The sequence below is a fragment of the Stenella coeruleoalba genome, assembly GCF_951394435.1.
Source record: "Stenella coeruleoalba genome assembly, chromosome: 19".
Lineage (NCBI taxonomy): Eukaryota > Metazoa > Chordata > Mammalia > Artiodactyla > Delphinidae > Stenella > Stenella coeruleoalba.
The window spans coordinates 46,170,870-46,189,297 of record NC_137165.1 but is presented as its reverse complement, the minus strand read 5'-3'; the positions used below and the strand labels follow the sequence as shown (position 1 = coordinate 46,189,297).

Here is an 18,428-nt window from a genome sequence, read left to right as displayed (position 1 = left end):
GACTCAGAACTGATCATCTATTAGACATTTCAAAGCAGCTACATAGTATGTAAATGTACACACAATCTGTCAAAAACACTTGGTACTTCCCCTTAAATTGTCTATTGACATTATCTACAACTTTTCCTACATATGCAAATAGGAAACAAGTCTGGGAATGTAGTTTTCTCCTGCATTCTCTCATTGTACTAGTGTTCAGTGATGGATAATAGATCACTCCCTACAGCTCTGAGGAAGTCATCACAGCCACCCATACTCAGTCACTATTATTACAACTTCTTGGAAATGGTTCAGAATTAGTCCACCCTCAATAAATCAGCAGGTAAAACCTTTCTGCTTGGTGAACTCTTGTCTCTCACAATGACCTGTTGAAATTTCATTTTCAGCTATGTTTTTCTTATGTTATTACTTTTTTTCCATCTCACATTTTCCTTATGTTAAATCTCTATACTTTTGATTAAAACAATTCTATCCAAAATATATCTAATATAACCAAAAGTGTAGTAATTCTTTGAAGAGGACAGTGAGTAACTTTTAGATTAATGCTGTGAGGGAGGAAAAAAAAGGCCAGGTTTGTAGACTATACAGACCAAAAAAAAAAAAAAAAAAAGAAGACTGGAGGTCAGTATCGCCTTGGGTATAAAAAGGTTTTGATTTAAAGCTATACACAAGAAATGATACAACTAAGCAAAATCCTCATCAAAGGCCTTAATCAAATGATTGAATGGCAGCAAACCTGTCAGGCTTGTGTTAAAAGTCCCAGGCCTTCACTCTTTAAAGAGTCTTTTCTACTTCAAATGAATAATCTGTGACAGGATTAAGCTAATCTCACATAAAGAAAAGGCAGCTTTGAATATCTGGAACTCATTTGGACATAAAAATTTAATTTACATCATGACTGGCATTTGCATTACTTAAATTCTAATGTTGTCATTGACCTTCCTTCAGGTCTGCTCTCATATTCTTATTCCCTGTCTCCTTCTCATCACTTCTTGAATGCCCTCACCACCACCTGATTGATTTCTGACTCAGCGCATCCCTTCCAACACTCCGGGTTACTTTGGCTTTTTGTGTTTCTAGGGACCTGAAGGCTCAGTGTCAAAAACTACTTTCTCTGCCTTTTCTCCTGTCCCTCAACTCTGACTCTAATCCCCATCCTGGGACTGGAAGCTAAGAATAATTCCAGACTTGGGTTCGGCCTCAGTAATTTTCCAGCTTGGAGCTCTAACTTTTTTTTTTGTCAGTATGACTTTTATTTATTTTTTAAAACTTTTTATTTTGAGCTAATTTTAGACTTAAATGTTGCAAAAAGATGTGAGTTTCCGTATATCCCTTACCCAGCTTCCCTTAACATTTTATATAACCGTAGCATAATTATCAAAACCAGGAAATAACACTGGCACAACACTATTAACTAAAGGCAGTATTCGAATTTTGTCAGTTTTCCACTAATGAGCTTTTTCTGTTCCAGCATTCTATCCAGGACCCTGTGTTGCATTTAGTTGTCGTTTCTCCTTAAACTCCTGTAGTCTGTAAGAGCTCCTTAGTCTTTGTCTTTCATACCTTGACACTTTTGAAGAATCCTGATCTGTTATTTTGTTGAATATCAGTCAACGTGGGTTTGCCTAATGTTTTCCTCATATTCCAACTGAGACTTTTGGGCAAGAATACCACAAAAACAATGTTGTGTCACTCTCAGTGAATCATGTCATGGGGTTCATGATGTTGACATGTCTTGTTACCGGTGATGCTGACCTTGATCGCTTGGCTAAGATAAAGGTTTCTTCTACGTTTCTCTACTGTAAAGTTACTGTCTTACCCTTTGTAGTTAATAAATATCTTGGGGGAGATACTTTGAGAGAATGCAAATCCTGTTTCTCCACAAATTTTTGCCCATTACTTTTAGTATCCATCGGTGGCTGCTGTCTGCAACATTATTATTATTGTGATGCTGTACAACACGGTGACTATAGTTAACAATACTATGCTGTATAGTTGAAAGTGGCTAAGAGAGTAGATCTTAAAAGTTCTCATCACAAGAAAAAATTCTGTAACTACAGGAGCTGATGGGTATTAACTAAACTTAGTGTGGTAATCGTTTCACAATATATACACATATCAAATCATTATGCTGTACATCTTTAACTAATACAATGCTATATGTCAATTCTATCTCAGTAAAACTGGGGGAAAAGCACTATGAGAGAGGAAATATAAGATGTTGGTACAACACATCTAAGTAAATAGGAGAGCCAGAGAAGTCTTCTTGAAAGTAAAACTTAAGCTGAGATCTAAAGGATGAGGTGGAGTGAACAGGCACAGGAGTGTCCCAGGCAGAGGAAAGCAATACGTGCAAAGGCCCTCAGGCAAGACACAGCTTTACACTTTCAGGAAATCAGTTTTAGTGTGGCTACAGTGGAAGTGAGCTGGGGGTAGTAGGAGATAAGACAGAGCAGAGGTTTTCATCTGGGGTGGCTTTGCTCCCCACGGGACACTTGGCAACGTCTGGAGACAGCTTTGGTCATCACAACCGGGGGTGGGAGGATGCTACTGGATAGTGGGTAGAGGGCAAGGACACTCCTACACATACTACAATAAACAGGAAGGCCCCAAACAAAGAATCCTCTGGCCCACAATGTCAATGGTGCTGAGGCTGAGAAAACCTGAGCTAGATATAAAAGGTAAAAGCCCTTTATGCTAATACATGTGATGTTTCAAGAAGGGAGTGTGGATTCCATTTAAGGGCAAGGAGGAGCCATTGACAGGTTTTATGTAGCAAGAAGAAAAATACGTTTTAGAAAGATTACTCAGGCTTCAGTATAGAGAACAGACTACAATTTAGTCACTCATTTAACACATATTTCTGTGCAAGGCATTGTGCTAGGAGCTGGGGACAGAGTGGTGAACAATAATTTAAATACTGACCATTCTGGTGAAGGAGACAGATAAAAAACACAAGATTGACAAAGGAATACATAAGGTTGTTTCCCATATTCAGTATCCTGAATGTAGATGTAATCTGGGTCTCACTATAAAATTTCAGTGTTAATTTTTAGAGGAAAAAAGCCCTAGACACATTTTATAAAACATCATCTATAGGTTACTTGTTTAGTTCTGATCACATTTCTCCTAAAATGTAAATCTTTTAAAAAATACCCAACTGGAACACAAACCAAATCTTATACTTCACTGTTGTCATTTTTTGTTTTTCTCTCTCCATGTGTGTATGTGTGGCTTAAGTCTCTGTATTATGCTCAACACACATGTGTGAACTGCTGAAATGATCACTTCCTTGGCTGATAGCTTTAACAGTATCAGCAACAATCTCAGGAACCGTATCACTTGACATCCTCCTGATTTAGTACAGAACTAGTCTCTTGGCAAGGATGACATTTCAGTTTTCTTTCTTTCATAGATTTCCTTCGGTGAAAAAAACCTTTGCTTTTTGTATCACTGTGACACTTCTTAAAATTAGCTGGCTTCTCTAATTAGCTTTATTTCAGATGTATTAGCTTCTTAATATAAGGACTAAGCTAGTGACAATTTACCTAATGTGACAAGAGCTTCTAGATGCATAAAAACTTTTTTTAAAGACTTTTTTTGGGATGTGGACTGTTTTTAAAGTCTTTATTGAATTTGTTACAATATTGCTTCTGTTTCATATTTTGGTTTTTTGGCCGCAAGGTGTGTGGGATCTTAGCTCCTCAACCAGGGAAGCTAAGCTAAGCAAACCCGCACCCCCTGCATTGGAAGGTGAAGTCTTGACCACTGGACCACCAGGGAAGTCCTGCATAAAAACTTTTTGAAGAAGAATTTTAGGTCAGCAAAATTTCTGAAAGGTGCCCCTTCATTATGACTTCCTTACTTTAAAGCCACTCAATTATCGACAGATTTTCCAAAAGAACACTAAACAAAAATCCTTCCTGTCACACTACAGAGGCAGCACAGTGGTTAAAAGCATGGACTCTGGAGCCTGCCTGCCTCAGTTTAAATCTGGTCTCAAGTCATGTACTAGTTATCTCAGCAAGTTGTGTAACCTCAGAGCCTCTGTTTACCTGTGAAATGGAGAGAAGAAGAAGACTCACTTCATTGGGGTGAATACTGGCTCTGTATCCTAGCTCTGCCATTTACTAATAGTAAGACCTTGGGAAAATGAACTATCACTGAAGCACAGTTTCCTCATCTGTAAAATGGGGATGATAATGACCACCTCGCAGGCTTAAGAATGAAGAAGTGAAATAACAACTATAATGTAAAAAGTACTAAGCTCAACACGCATTAAGCCCTCAGTAAATGGAAGTCAGCCTCCCCTTGTCTGGGGAAGTCTGCATGTATGATCACTGGGTGGCAACAGACTGAAAGCCTGGAAAATCTTTGGTTGTTATAAAGTCACACACCCAGGAGAGGCCCCGGATGAGATCTCTGCACCGCTCTACTGTGATTATACTTCAGAACACGTAAGATTAACTGGAAACACATTTAAGAGATGTACATCTAGCAAAACCTGTTACTTCAAGTGGGAAGTGTTTCTTCAATAAATAAAATTGCTTGAAAGTTGTGACAAGAACTCTTCAATGTTCTCAATTACGAAGAAGCATAAGAAGCGGCAGGCATACCACGAAATACCAATGATAACTGATGATATACAAGCACCAATCCTAAGAACTCTGGCTAGCAAATCAAGAAGTTTTTCAAGGACACTTTTAGTTCTCGTATATTAGCTTACTTTATCAAAATACTAACTGGTTTGAAAAGATAATTTCTGCTTACCAGTTTGTTACAGATGAGAAGCAAGGTTGCTGGCTTCTGCTCTATGCTCCTACAGCACAAACTTACACCTGAACTGCAACCTGTGGCACAATTACTGGGATAATATTCAATTTTAATCTAAGGGGCCATTTGTTTTAGATTTTTTTTTTTAGTGTAAACTTCACAATATCCCATCTCTAGGTGTGAACAGATGTATTTATATTTTGTTTAAGGAAGAAATAAGTGTGAAATTTTAAATATGTTCCTTGAGTAAGTGTAAATAATCACTAATTTCTCACTTATAATATTTAACATTTTCCAAATATTGAACTAAACATCAATTTTAATCTAAAGGGCCATTTCTTATATAATGTTTAATATAAATTTAAAAATATCCCATTTCTAGGTACAAAAGACATTTATTTATATTTTGCTTAAGGAAGGTATAACCATGGAATTTAAAATGTGATCACTTTTCAAGTAAGTACAGTCACTAATTACCTACTAAAAATAAATAACATTTTCCAAATACTGAACATAAACATCTTGGGACTTTTTCTCTTGATGAGAGAGAGGCTAAGAAGTGACAGCATGGGGAGACTTCCTTTTTAGCACTCATCACCATCTGACATATTACATATTTGTTTGTTAATTGGCCTTTTCCCACCACAAAAATGTGGGCTACATAACAGCAGGGATTGTGCCTGTCTTGTTCACTGCTTTAACTTCAATCTTGTGTTATAGGCATTCCAAGCATATATTCTAAATGAATAAATAAATGACTGTGATGATGAAAGCTCTTCAGCATTTGTGTATTTCTTTCTTTCTTTTTTTTTAGCATTTGTGTATTTCTAAGATGACAGTTATTCTGATTGTTCTAAAGAAGAGGCAGGAGTCAGCTTAAATGGAATATTTAGAAAAGTAAAACAAAGATGTCTTTTTTTTCTTTTTTTTTTTGGCTCCACTGGGCCTTCGTTGCTATGCACGGGCTTTCTTTAGCTGCAGCGAGTGGGGGCTACTGTTCGTTGCGGTGTGCGGGCTTCTCATTGTGGTGGCTTCTCTTGTTGCAGAGCATGGGCTCTAGGTGTGTGGGCTTCAGTAGTTGCAGCACGCAGGCCCTAGAGCGTGCAGGTTTCAGTAGTTACAGTGCATGGGCTCAGTACTTGTGGTGCACTGGCTCTAAGGCATGTGGGCTTCAGTAGTTGTGGTGCGCAGGCTCAGCAGTTGTGGCTCGCGGGCTCTAGAGCAGAGGCTCAGTAGTTGTGGCACACGGGCTTAGATGCTCTGCGGCATGTGGGATCTTCCTGGACCAGGGATCGAACCTGTATCCCCTGCAGTGGCAGGCGGATTCTTAACCACTGGGCCACCAGGGAAGTCCTCCAAAGATGTCTTTTAAAGTTGCACTGACTTAGCAATGAATATAAGGGAAATCTCAGACCGTTTTCAGAAGCCCATTTATAAATGGATGTGTACCAATAAGTGGGGACAACTGAAAACGTATTTGGGGGAAATGTGCTGTTTCTGGCTATAAGCTGGACAGGATTTCTATGAGGAAATTAGAACCTTATGACATTGAAGATGGCTCCCTGTTCCTCATTACTAATTAATCATGCCAAGAGATTTCTTTAAATACTGGAGACAGGCACTCTGCACTCTATACTTCTCCTTAAAATCCTCAAAAATAAGGAGAATAAGAAACAGAAATGCAAACTCCATTGATTAGGAATATCTATCTCTAATCTTAGATTATAATATATAAAGATGGAAAGTGGATGTAGGATTAAACAACCTAACAGACAGAAGAAGGGGAAACAAATGCCTGCTGGGGTTAACAACAGGAATGAGCCAAATCATCTGTCAAACCTCAGAAAAGCATAGGAGTTAGAAGCACCAGGTACTATGGAAGATGGGGGTGAGGAAGGAAGTTGCAAACACAGAAACTATTATATGAAGTTTATATAAAGAGCACTTAGATTCCCAGATATCCATCCCTATCCTGCCCAGCCAGGTGACTACCTTCCCCAAAACCCACAGGAAAGAGAAATTAAAATCACTAGAGAAACTAAAGCAGAGAATCTAGGCTTAGGACACATAGAGTAGGTGAGAATCAGGTGCAGGACTGAAAACAAGGGGCTTAGGTAAAAGGCTGCAGCCTAAATGATGAAACTCCGCCACCTCCTACTAGCTCCAGAATGTTGGCGACCAGGTTATACACCCTCCAGGAAATTGGTGGATTCTTTGCTAGAACAGTGCAAGGAAAAAACTTATGGACACTGACTTTTGGGTTTTCCCATAAAGGCTGGTGGGTCATCTTAATGCTCTATAGTTAAGCTCTCCATATATACAAGCTTCCATCAGTTTTTTGGTGCCTAACTATTAAGGAAGAGATAAGAGAACATACTGCATCTATAAAACAAAAACAGTATGCTATAAAAAAGAGGGGTACAGGGACTTCCCTGGTGGTCCAGTGGTTAAGACTCTGTGCTTCCAATGCAGGGGGCTTGGGTTCAATCCCTGGTCAGGGAACTAAGATACCACATGCCAAGCGGTGCTGCCAAAAACTAAACTAAAAAAAAAAAAAAATGTCAGCTTCCCTTGTGGCACAGTGGTTAAGAATCCACCTGTCAATGCAGGGGACACGGGTTTGATCCCTGGTCTGGGAAGATCCCACATGCCACGGAGCACCTAAGCCCATGCGCCACAACTACTGAGCCTGTGCTCCAAAGCCCGTGAGCCACAACTAGTGAGTCTGCACGCCACAACTACTGAAACCCGTGCGCCTACAGCCCGTGTTCTGCAACAAGAGAAGCCACCGCAATGAGGAGCCCGTGCACCGCAACGAAGAGTAGCCCCTGCTTGCTGCAACTAGAGAAAGCCTGCGTGCAGCAATGAAGACCTAATGCAGCCAAAAAAAAAAAAACCTCAATTACAAAAAAAAGAAGGGAACAACTGGGGGAAATAAAGACCTATTGGAAATTAAAACTATGATAGCCAAAAAATTTTTTGTGAAAGGATTGAAAGGTAATGTTGAAGAAATCTCCTAAAAGTGGATAAACAAATAGGAAACAGAAAAGTTAAGAAGAGTAACAATACAGGCAATCTAATTTTTGACTAAAAGGAGTTGTAGAAGGAGAGAACAGAGGAAGTGGTGGTGAGAAAATTTTCAATAAATACTACAAAAGCATTTCCCTGAATCAAAAAATATCTCCAGGGCTCACTAGGTACCAACAGAATATGAAAAAAAGACCCAAGAACAGTGGTGATAAAAAGAAGATTCTGGGCTTCCCTGGTGGCGCAGTGGTTGAGAGTCTGCCTGCCGATGCAGGGGACATGAGTTTGTGCCCCGGTCTGGTAAGATCCCACATGCCACGGAGCGGCTGGGCCCGTGAGCCATGGCCGCTGAGCCTGCGCGTCCGGAGCCTGTGCTCTGCAATGGCAGAGGCCACAACAGTGAGAGGCCCGCGTACCGCAAAAAAAAAAAAAGAAGATTCTAAAAGCTTCTGGAGAGAAAAAAGGTATATATAAAGAATTAGGAATAAGAATAGTACCATATTATTTAATAGTAATACTGGAAGTTCAAGATGGATGCCTTCAAAATTCTGAGGGAAAATAATTTTTAACCTAGAATTATGTCAAACAAAGAGTAATGTATGAGAATGAAATAAAGATGCTTTTAGGAACATTAAGTCTCAAAAAACTTACCTCCTATGCATTCTTTCTTAGGAAGCTACCAGAGGACGTGCTCCGTCAAAATAAGGAATACAATCAAGAAAGACGATGACATGGGATCAAACACAAAAGGGAAGTAACAGGAATTTCCAGGATAACAAGTAGGTGGTAAGACTTGAGAGCATCCTAGGTCCAGATTAGCTCGATGGAGAGCTCTAGGATTTCCAGGGTTGGGGGGGGGGGGAATGTAACTGATGTGGAAAACTGTATTGAGAGGCATTTTACAAAGCATTAAGGCTTATGGAATGACAGCCATAGTTTTGAAGGAAAATAAGCAAACTTTACAATGAGGTATTTCATAACCCAGGAAAAACAAAACTGCTCAAGAAGAAAATGTTATCCTTGGTTCCACAGTGAACCATATTTGTGTAGTATTAATACTGAAAATACTGTAACATGGATTCAGACTAAAATCATGATATAACTGTACTGAGATGGTAGAGGGAGGAAGGAAGGTGAAAGAGCTAACATTCTCAACATCCATAATAAGAAGGAATAGATAATGTACAAAACTGATCAAAAAAGTTATAGCAGTATATGAATATTATTTAGAAACATGGAGGTAAACATCAGAGAAACATCTCCAAATGTTGAAAGTAGCTGCCTTTGGGGAGAGGGTGGGCTCAGGAGGGGAAAAGAATTTCTGGTTTTTATTATAAGTCTTTGAACATTACTTGATTTCCTAAACTATGTATATATGTTACTTTGATAAAAACAGAAAATTAAAATGCAAACATATAAAGAAGTTATGGATAGTGTGGTATAGCAGGAAGAGTTTTGAGCTAGGAATGAAAATACAAAGCTATTGATTACTTATACTGTGATCTTGGGTAAATCATACAACTTCTTTGAGTCTCAATTTCCTTATCTATTCATTGTGGGACTTTGGTTATTTCTAAGGGCCTTTCCAACAATAAGGTTCTGATTCCATAATAACGAAGTATTTTTCTAGGAACAGCAAAGAGAGAGAAACTTTTATCCATGTTCTCATGGTCCACCTGTACATACTTTTGTTCACTTTGCCAGGGGTCTCCCTACCATTGCCCCCTTGATGTTAAAATGGAACTAGCATGCCCGCAACCTGAGAATCCTATTGTACCTGCGAGGCTAGTCTCCGCATGGCCTCCTCCTGCCGCCTCCGCATTTCTGGAGTTCCTGGGCAGCTTCCACTGGTGATGGATGAGTGGGCTGAAGGTGGCTGTGTGAGTGGCAGCTCTCTGTTGGCATCCATATCTGTATTATAAAGATGAGATGTTTGCATCAGATAATCATAAAACTCTAAAGAAAGACTGGTTAAATCCCATTTGTTCTTTGATCCAGCAATTCTACTCTTAGGGGTATGTACCCAAGAGAATTAAAAACATATGTCCATGCAAAAACTTGTACACAAATGTTCAAAGAAGCAAGATTCATAATAGCCCCAAAACGGAAACAACCCAAATGTCCATCAACTGATGAATGGATAAAAGATGGTACAGCCTCACAGTCGAACATTACTCAACAATAATAAAAAGAAATGAAATACCAATATATGTTACAACATGGATAACCCTTGAAACGTTACACTCACTCAAAGAAGTCAGTTACAAAAGACCATATAGCATACGATTCTATTTATTTGAAATGCCCAGAATACGGAAATCCATAGGGACAAAAGGCAGATTAGTGGTTACCTAGGGGTAGAGATAGGGATTTAGGGGGGAAATGAAGACTGACTGCTAATGGGCATGGGATTTCTTTTAGGGGGGAATGACAAAGTTCTAAGATTATGGTGATTGCTGCACAACTGAGTGACTACAGTAAAAAGCAGTGAATTGAACCATTTAAATGGGTGAATTATACGGTACGTGAATTGTAGCTTAATAAAGCTGTTTTTTAAAAATTCCATTCGTTCACATTATTTAGGTAACATCTTAACTACTACTAGAAATTATAGACTCTATTTATAAATACAGACCATATTTTAAAAATGGGTACACAATAAGTAGACTGTTATTTGATGGTCAATAACTACTGAAAAGGAGAAGAAATAGGGGAAAATAGTTCTCATTTAACTCCCTACCAGTAGGACTTAATTGAGACTTCTTCCATCCAACTGGCAAAGTAAATTCCCTGGCCACTGCATAGAGTTCTGAATAAACTGTAGGGGGGTAGGTGTGGGAGACGGCAGTGAAAAAGACTGAAGAAATGTGCGCAGTAAAGTTCAGTGACTGTCACTGTATCATGCCTGTTGTTCACTCCCTCTGTCCACCCCATTCCCCCTTATCTGGTTTTGTGGGTAATTAGTGTCTGAGTACCTTCTGTCTTCTAGCTGTTCCCTTTTGGAGAGGCCCTCCTTTTTGTCTGGGTGTCTTTACTTTCCGCTTGGTATTCAGAGAACAGTAGAAATAAAAGTTAATAGGGAGGAGCAGTCAGCGTGCACAGCGAACTGGCAACACAGACTTCTGGAATGAGCAGAGTGGGGAGGGGAGGGGTTACTCACTGAACAGCTATTTGGGGACATGGCAGCTGTTGGCAAATGTCAAATCCAAACAGTAACTACCCTCAGACTTTCAGTGATAGGAAAATACAGTCTTGTAATTAGACCGAACTTCCCTAACTACTGTACTGAGTACACTTGTAGTTAATGTAACAATGCCTGGATTACACAACAGGTCCATTTTCACAAAATGTTTCCGTTCTCTGTACGTGCGTGTTGCGGGGTGGGTGGTGACGGTAGAGATTGATGGGGGAGTTGGGTTTGGGACGGGGTGTAGGTGGACAGCAAGATGACAGGCTAGTGCCTGCCTTGACAGCTTCTCTGTGCCTTCCCAGGGAAATGACAAGGAGGGGGCGGCTGGGGGCTGGGTGTCTGTGGGGGAAGGACAGAGCCAGGCAATGCAGTGCTGCAGGCTCGACTGCTCATGTCTTCCACAGCAGCGCTGCTCAGCGTGGAGGAGTGAGGGACAGAAGAAAGAATGACACAGGATGCAGAAACGGAGGTGGGGAGCTCCAATAATCTTCCACCTATTTTCATTACTACTACAACTGCATCACTGACTTAGGGTTGGGAAGGCCAGTGGGATCCCAAATACACCTATCAAAGCTGAATGTAAATTAAACTGTAAAACATTAAGCCAACTCTCTCTCGCTAAGACATCATTCTTATTCACTAATGAAAAAAATTCTGCTACTGCCAGTAACATTTTCAGTGCCGGCTCATAAAGTAACAGATCAATGCCGAAAAACAGCTTGTTCTTTATCAACCACTTATTCTTTTTTTTTTTTTCCCTCAAAGAAATATCTTTAAATTGGTTAAGATATATTCAGTTCATATTTGTTTACAGAAATAACAAATATAAAACAGAAACATACAGATCACTGATTTTTTTTTAAAAAAGTAACATTTTTGAGCGCTGATACTTGAAAAGCTTTAACCAAAACCTCGTAAGGATAATACAAGAAAGACAAAACATTTGTCCTCAAAACTAGAAAATTTAATGAGAGCCAGTTCTAAAACAAACTGAAGTTAGATTTTATTATTAATCATTTGCATAACAGAAAATGAAAATTTTACAGATGTGTGTAGCTACTGGGGTAATTTCAAGAGTTGATTTTGTTTTTCAGAGTTAATATTTAAATACCAGTAAATGACATCAACCACTTATTCTTGACCTTCTTAAGTGGTTCGGTTAAGATGGCAGAGGTGGAATGTAGTTTGGACATCAAAGCGGACAACAAAAATTATTACATCAAATTACGACAAGGCAATGCTGGTTCTGTGTAGTTCTGATAAATATATAACCACATACTCGATCCCCTTTAACACCTTTTCAAGTTTTCTACGTTAACTATCAGGTCAAATCTATAGTCTCGACATGTGGACATTTATCACATGAATGGGGTATTTTTAGAGTTTCTCTGGAGGTAAAAGGCAATGGATGTTAGAGAATAACTTAATGAACTATCTTTAAAGGACCTCTGCTTTGGGGAGCACATGGGCTGTTTTCTATTAACTCCTGCTCTCCCAGGCTTAGAGGGGGCACTTCCAGGCACCTTTGCTTTCAGAGAAAGCAGCTCTTCTTGCCCTTGAGCCATGATTCTACCATCTGTTATCTGCAACAGTGATGGATATATAGAGGAGTCAGAGAGACTATTACCTAGCTGGTTTTCTTTCTGACACACTCAAATAGTTAACCTCTTGGATTACGCAGATAAGAAGTAGTCTGGCGTGATATTTAAGCTAAGCACTCTAACGAAAATACTGGAATAGGTATGGAAAGTTACTTTCAACCATGTAGACATCTTAGAATCACAGAATTTTAGCATAGGAATGAATCTTAAAGATCACCTAATCCCACTGACTTATTTTACAGATGACAAAAACCAAGGTCTAAAGAATTAAAGTAAAATTCTCAAGGTTACAAAGTATAGTAAGTTTGAGCGCTGGAGCCAAACTATGGGCTCTTGACTCCCATGACATTATGCCGATCTACCTCAGATAAACTTAATCCAGAGACTAAGCATGATACTGCTCTTAAGACATGAATTCTTCCATACCAATTCTTACCACACCCTGGCAAATGGGACTCTTGATCCAACCAGTTTTCTTTCTAGACACTAGTTCTTCTACGTGTCAGATATCCATAAGTTTACCAGAGGCAATCTGACTACTTAACAACATGAAACAGGAATTAATTTCAACAGGAAGCCAGGATGTTTGGAGGGTGTCCAGTGAGTTCCTGTTGACTTCCCACAGCACCGTTCTAGACTCTGTAACTACAATACTATGATCCCAAACAAACCATTTCTAGTGGTTGCTGTCTGGAAATCTGTGGTGAGCTAGATTATTGATTTGGACTAGCAGGGCAAGAGTTTCTTTTTGTTTTCTTATAACTAGCAGAAGCCAGGTAGACTGGTTCGATACATATAGTGTGTATAGGAAGAACCCCTGTACATTTCTTTTTATCTCCTTTACTCAAGGGAGTTCCATCAATAAGGAGAGGGAGCACAGCAAAATGCATGACACTGGCCTCTGAAACCAGACTGCTTAGGCTCAAATTCTAGTTTCACTATTTACTGGCTACGAAACCTGGGAGGCTTACTTAACCTCTCTGAGCCTTAAACCACTTATCTGTGAAAGGAAGATAACAGGAACTACCTCTCTGAAAGAGATAAGAGGGTTGGATGAATGAATGTTTGTTAAGCTCTTAGAGAGTGCCTGGTACTAAGGACCATATAAGTATTTTAAAAACAAATAAACAGGATCCTGATGGCGATCATTAAGCTGCACCTGCCTGTGATGAAAGAAGCATAAATATATATGAGATCTCAGCATCTTTTCACATAGAAGCAGGAGAAACCCTTCAAGGACACAATGAAGTTCAAGCCCAAGCAGTGCAACACTGACATCGATCGCAAGGAAATGAAGGCCGCAAACAGATTGTGCCGGTGTGAACAGGAAGCCTGCACACAGGCTGAGCAAAAGCTGACAGTGATGGATGCAAACAAGCTCTTATGGGCAATTGCTGTAGTCATCATCCAAAGGACAGACCAGCCAGACAGTCAGGAGGGAAGAGGCATACATTTATTCTGAGAGAAAGGTTTTTTCAGTCACTCTCAGGTGACTGTTGGATATGTGGGTTAAATGTCAACAGAGTATTACATTCTTTCCCTCGACTCTGAGTTAATGGTCCTCACGTGCCAGTCAGGTTTTGCAGATCAGAAAATGAAAGGATATAAGACTTAATACAAAGATGCCGGAAAAAATTTCAGAGCAATGAAGCATGGAGTTATTTAAAAAAAAATTTTTTTAGTGTTTTTTTTTTTAACATCTTTATTGGAGTATAATTGCTTTACAATGGTGTGTTAGTTTCTGCTTTATAACACAGTGAATCAGCTATACATTTACATATATCCCCATATCTCCTCCCTCTTGTGTCTCCCTCCCACCCTCCCTATCCCACCACATGGAGTTCTTTAAAAAGGGATACATACGTTTTGGGGAGGCATGTGGGCTGTCTGAGGCGATCTGTCTCATCCGTGTTCCGTGGCAGCTGAGGGCCACCAGTCTGGAGACGATGGCGGTTTTGCCGAACCCAATGTTCCCCACGATCACTACTCCTTGGTTCACGCTGGCATTTGAACTCTGAAGTTGAGCATCTATTTCATGGAAAACCCAATCCCGGCCAACAAACACTGACTCTGTAGTGATGCTGGGCACTTCAAAGAGCAGCGGCTTCAGGGAGATATCGGGAGGCCTGTAAGGTGCAAAGCGAACTGGAAGGAACAATAAGAGAATACAGAACTTAGGCCAAACCATCAACATTGAAGAAATAAACAAAAAAACCAGTATGGTTTAGGAGACCACTGGGAGTTATAGTATGATGGTATTCTGGGTTATTCAGAAAATAATAAAACTCTGAATTTTGGTTCTACACAGATAAGCAATGGCACATGAGCTAGAGCTATTTGGTACTGTAGCTGGCAGAACACAAGCATAGTTAAAACAGTAATAATTTACATTATAGGCAGAAAGTCAGGGTGATATTCAAAATTATTAAGCAATGGAGATGGCCCAGGCACCGGCAATCAGGATGGATGCAAAAGTAACAAAATGCAGGGTTCTTAAGGCCTCCTTCTATGCCTGGGGATAACCTTCAAAATGTTGGATTGTGGGGAGATGTAGGGTTGGAGTTTCTGGGGGAGAGGCTGGGGTGTGGCAGGGAATCGGGACGGCTTACAGCGTCAGTCCTGTAGAAAGCAATGTAAAGAGAACTTGTGTCTTTAAAAATACCAATAAAAACAGTAATTCCTTTAAGTTCACAATGGTAGTTTTTAAAAATCTAGTAAGTATATTAAGGGAAGCAAACCCCTAAAAACTGTGATGGTTTAAAAGGTTTTCACTATGTTAAGCAGTCAAGGAAGCAGAAACCAAATTTTCATTTAATGTCTCTGCACCTGTAATGCTTGTATTCATGCCAACTGAAGAAAAAAAAAGATTTCTGGTTTACACACACACGTCTTGGGGACAAATCCCTACTGCTTTTCTCGAGATTTTTTTCTGTGCTTATGTAGTTGTGAGATGCGCTAAGGGCCAACCAAGCACGAGCTCTACCTGCTCTCTAAAAACGCATAACAGATATAACCTGGTTTCAATGATCAACCTTCTAATTACATTGACGGTAAAAACAAGTCCTGCCTGACCTCCCTCATCTGCGTTAAATGCCTTCATAACTCTTTCTTTTTTTTTGGGCCACACCGTGTGGCCTGTGGGATCTTAGTTCCCCGACCAGGGAACGATCCTGGGCCCCCAGCAATGAAAGCCCGGAATCCTAACCACTGGACCGCCAGGGAATTCCCTTTTTAACTGTTTCAAGAGCAGTTCTACATGTATCTTTTTTTTTCATTTTATTATTTTTTAAAAGTTCATTTTCTGTATCATTTACCTTAGCACAGTACCCTGACACACAGTAGAGCACAGTACCTAGACACACAGTAGATGCTAAATAAATGCTTACTGAAAGAATTAATTAAAAACAAGGTATTACACTCTCACCCCATTTTATATTTTGAAGAATAAAGTCCAGGGGTGGGAAGGGAACGAGGATAGGAGAAAGGGAAATCATAAAGGGGGAAATCAGATCTATTAGTATGGCTTATATTACTCTAGAACATACTTAAACCACTTATACATCATAAATTGGGACCTGGAGATGGCAGCTTACTCAAAAAACACACACAAGCACACTTCATGTAAACACTCATTTAAAACCGTCTGAAAGCCATTAGAATGATAGCTGAGCATTTTCAAAAAGGTAACAATTCCAGGGCTTCCCTGGTGGCGCAGTGGTTGAGAGTCCGCCTGCCGATGCAGGGGACACGGGTTCGTGCCCTGGTCCGGGAAGATCCCACATGCCGCAGAGCACCTAGGCCCGTGAGCCATGGCCACTGAGCCTGCGTGTCCGGAGCCTGTGCTCCGCAACGGGAGAGGCCACCACAGTGAGAGGCCCACGTACCGCAAAAAAAAAAAAAAAAAAAAAGGTAACAATTCCAAAAGTAGTACAAAAATTAAAAATATAAAGCCAAACTCTAATAATAGAAGCAAACTGTTTCCTATGTAAGTTTTAAAATGTCCCAAATTTTCACTAAAAAAAAAAAGGCTGTGGAGATACACCTACATGGTTACTTATAATTTCCTGATTCACATCTCCTTATCAGAACGTACTCTTTTAAAATACACATATAATTACAGAATTAAGTGAAAAATTAGACTTTAATTTGCTAAAAATATTAATTCTAGTGTCTTAGCTAAACAGATTCTATTTTATTTTTCTTAAACATTATTTTATTGAGCCTCACATGCCATAAAATTCACCCTTTTAAAGCATACAATTTGGTGATTTTTAGTATATTCACAAAGTTGCAAACATCACTATTTAATTCCGGAACATTTCCATCATTGCCCTCCAAAAAACCACACACCCATTAGCTGTCACTCTCTAGTCTCCGTTTCCCCCAGCCCCTGGCAACCAGAGAATTTCTGTCTTTACAGATTTGCCTGTTCGAGACAGTTCACATATATATATTATCATATGATATGGGGCCTTTTGTGTCTGGCTTCTTTCATTTAGCATGTTTTTCAGGTTCATCCATGTTGTAGCATGTATCATTACTTCATCCTTTTTACTGCTGAACAATATTCCATTATATGGATATATCACATTTTGTTTATCCCATTTATCAGCTGACAAAAATTTGGGTTGTTTCCACTTTTTGTCTATTATGAATCATGCTACTATGAACATTCATGTACAAGTTTCTTTGCTTCTTTTTCTTTTTTAAAATTAATGACTAAATTTTTTAAACATCTTTATTGGAGTATAAGTGCTTTACAATGGTGTGTTAGTTTCTGCTGTAAAACAAAGTGAATCAGCTATACATATACATATATCCCCATATCCCCTCCCTCTTGCGTCTCCCTCCCATCCTCTCTATCCCACCCCCCTAGGGGGTCACAAAGCACCGAGCTGATCTCCCTGTGCTATGTGGCTGCTTCCCACTAGCTATCTATTTTATCCTAGGTTCTTCAGAACCACTTTTTTTTTTTTAGATTCCATATATATGTGTTAGCATACGGTATTTGTTTTTCTCTTATTGACTTACTTCACTCTGTATGACAGACTCTAGGTCCTTCCACCTAACTACAAATAACTCAATTTCATTTCTTTTTATGGCTGAGTAATATTCCATTGTATATATGTGCCACATCTTCTTTATCCATTCATCTGTTGATGGACATTTAGGTTGCTTCCATGTCCTGGCTATTGTAAATAGTGCTGCAATGAACATTGTGGTACATGACTCTTTTTGACTTACGGTTTTCTCAGGGTATATGCCCAGTAGTGGGATTGCTGGGTCATATGGTAGTTTTATTTTTAGTTTTATAAGGAACCTCCATACTGTTCTCCATAGTGGCTGTATCAATTTACATACCCACCAACAGTGCAAGAGCGTTCCCTTTTTTCCACACCCTCTCCAGCATTTATTGTTTGTAGATTTTTTGATGATGGCTATTCTGACAAGTGTGAGGTGATACCTCATTGCAGTTTTGATTTGCACTTCTCTAATGATTAGTGATGTTGAGCATCCTTTCATGTGCTTGTTGGCAATCTGTATATCTTCTTTGGAGAAATGTCTGTTTAGGTCTTCAGCCCATGTTTGGATTGGGTTGTTTGTTTTTCGGATATTGAGCTGCATGAGCTGTTTGTATATTTTGGAGATTAATCCTTTGTCGGCTGCTTCATTTGCAAATACTTTCTCCCATTCTGAGGGTTGTCTTTTCGTCTTGTTTATGGTTTCCTTTGCTGTGCAAAAGCTTTTAAGTTTCATTAGGTCCCATTTGTTTATTTTTGTTTTTATTTCCATTTCTCTAGGAGGTGGGTCAAAAAGGATCTTGCTGTGATTTATGT

General features: G+C 39.5%; 1 protein-coding gene across 11 annotated transcripts in view; it reads right to left on the bottom strand.

Moving 5' to 3' along the window:
- Positions 1-18,428, bottom strand: part of TANC2 (tetratricopeptide repeat, ankyrin repeat and coiled-coil containing 2) — a 357,151-nt gene that overhangs the window by 81,916 nt on the left and 256,807 nt on the right. For all 11 annotated transcript variants that reach the window (XM_079905965.1, XM_079905957.1, XM_079905960.1 and 8 more), the window contains 2 exons: positions 14,455-14,736; positions 9,578-9,711 (listed from right to left, as the gene is read on the bottom strand). In XM_079905965.1, coding sequence (XP_079762091.1) covers positions 9,578-9,711; positions 14,455-14,736 — 416 coding nt within the window. The remainder of the gene's footprint in view (positions 1-9,577; positions 9,712-14,454; positions 14,737-18,428) is intronic.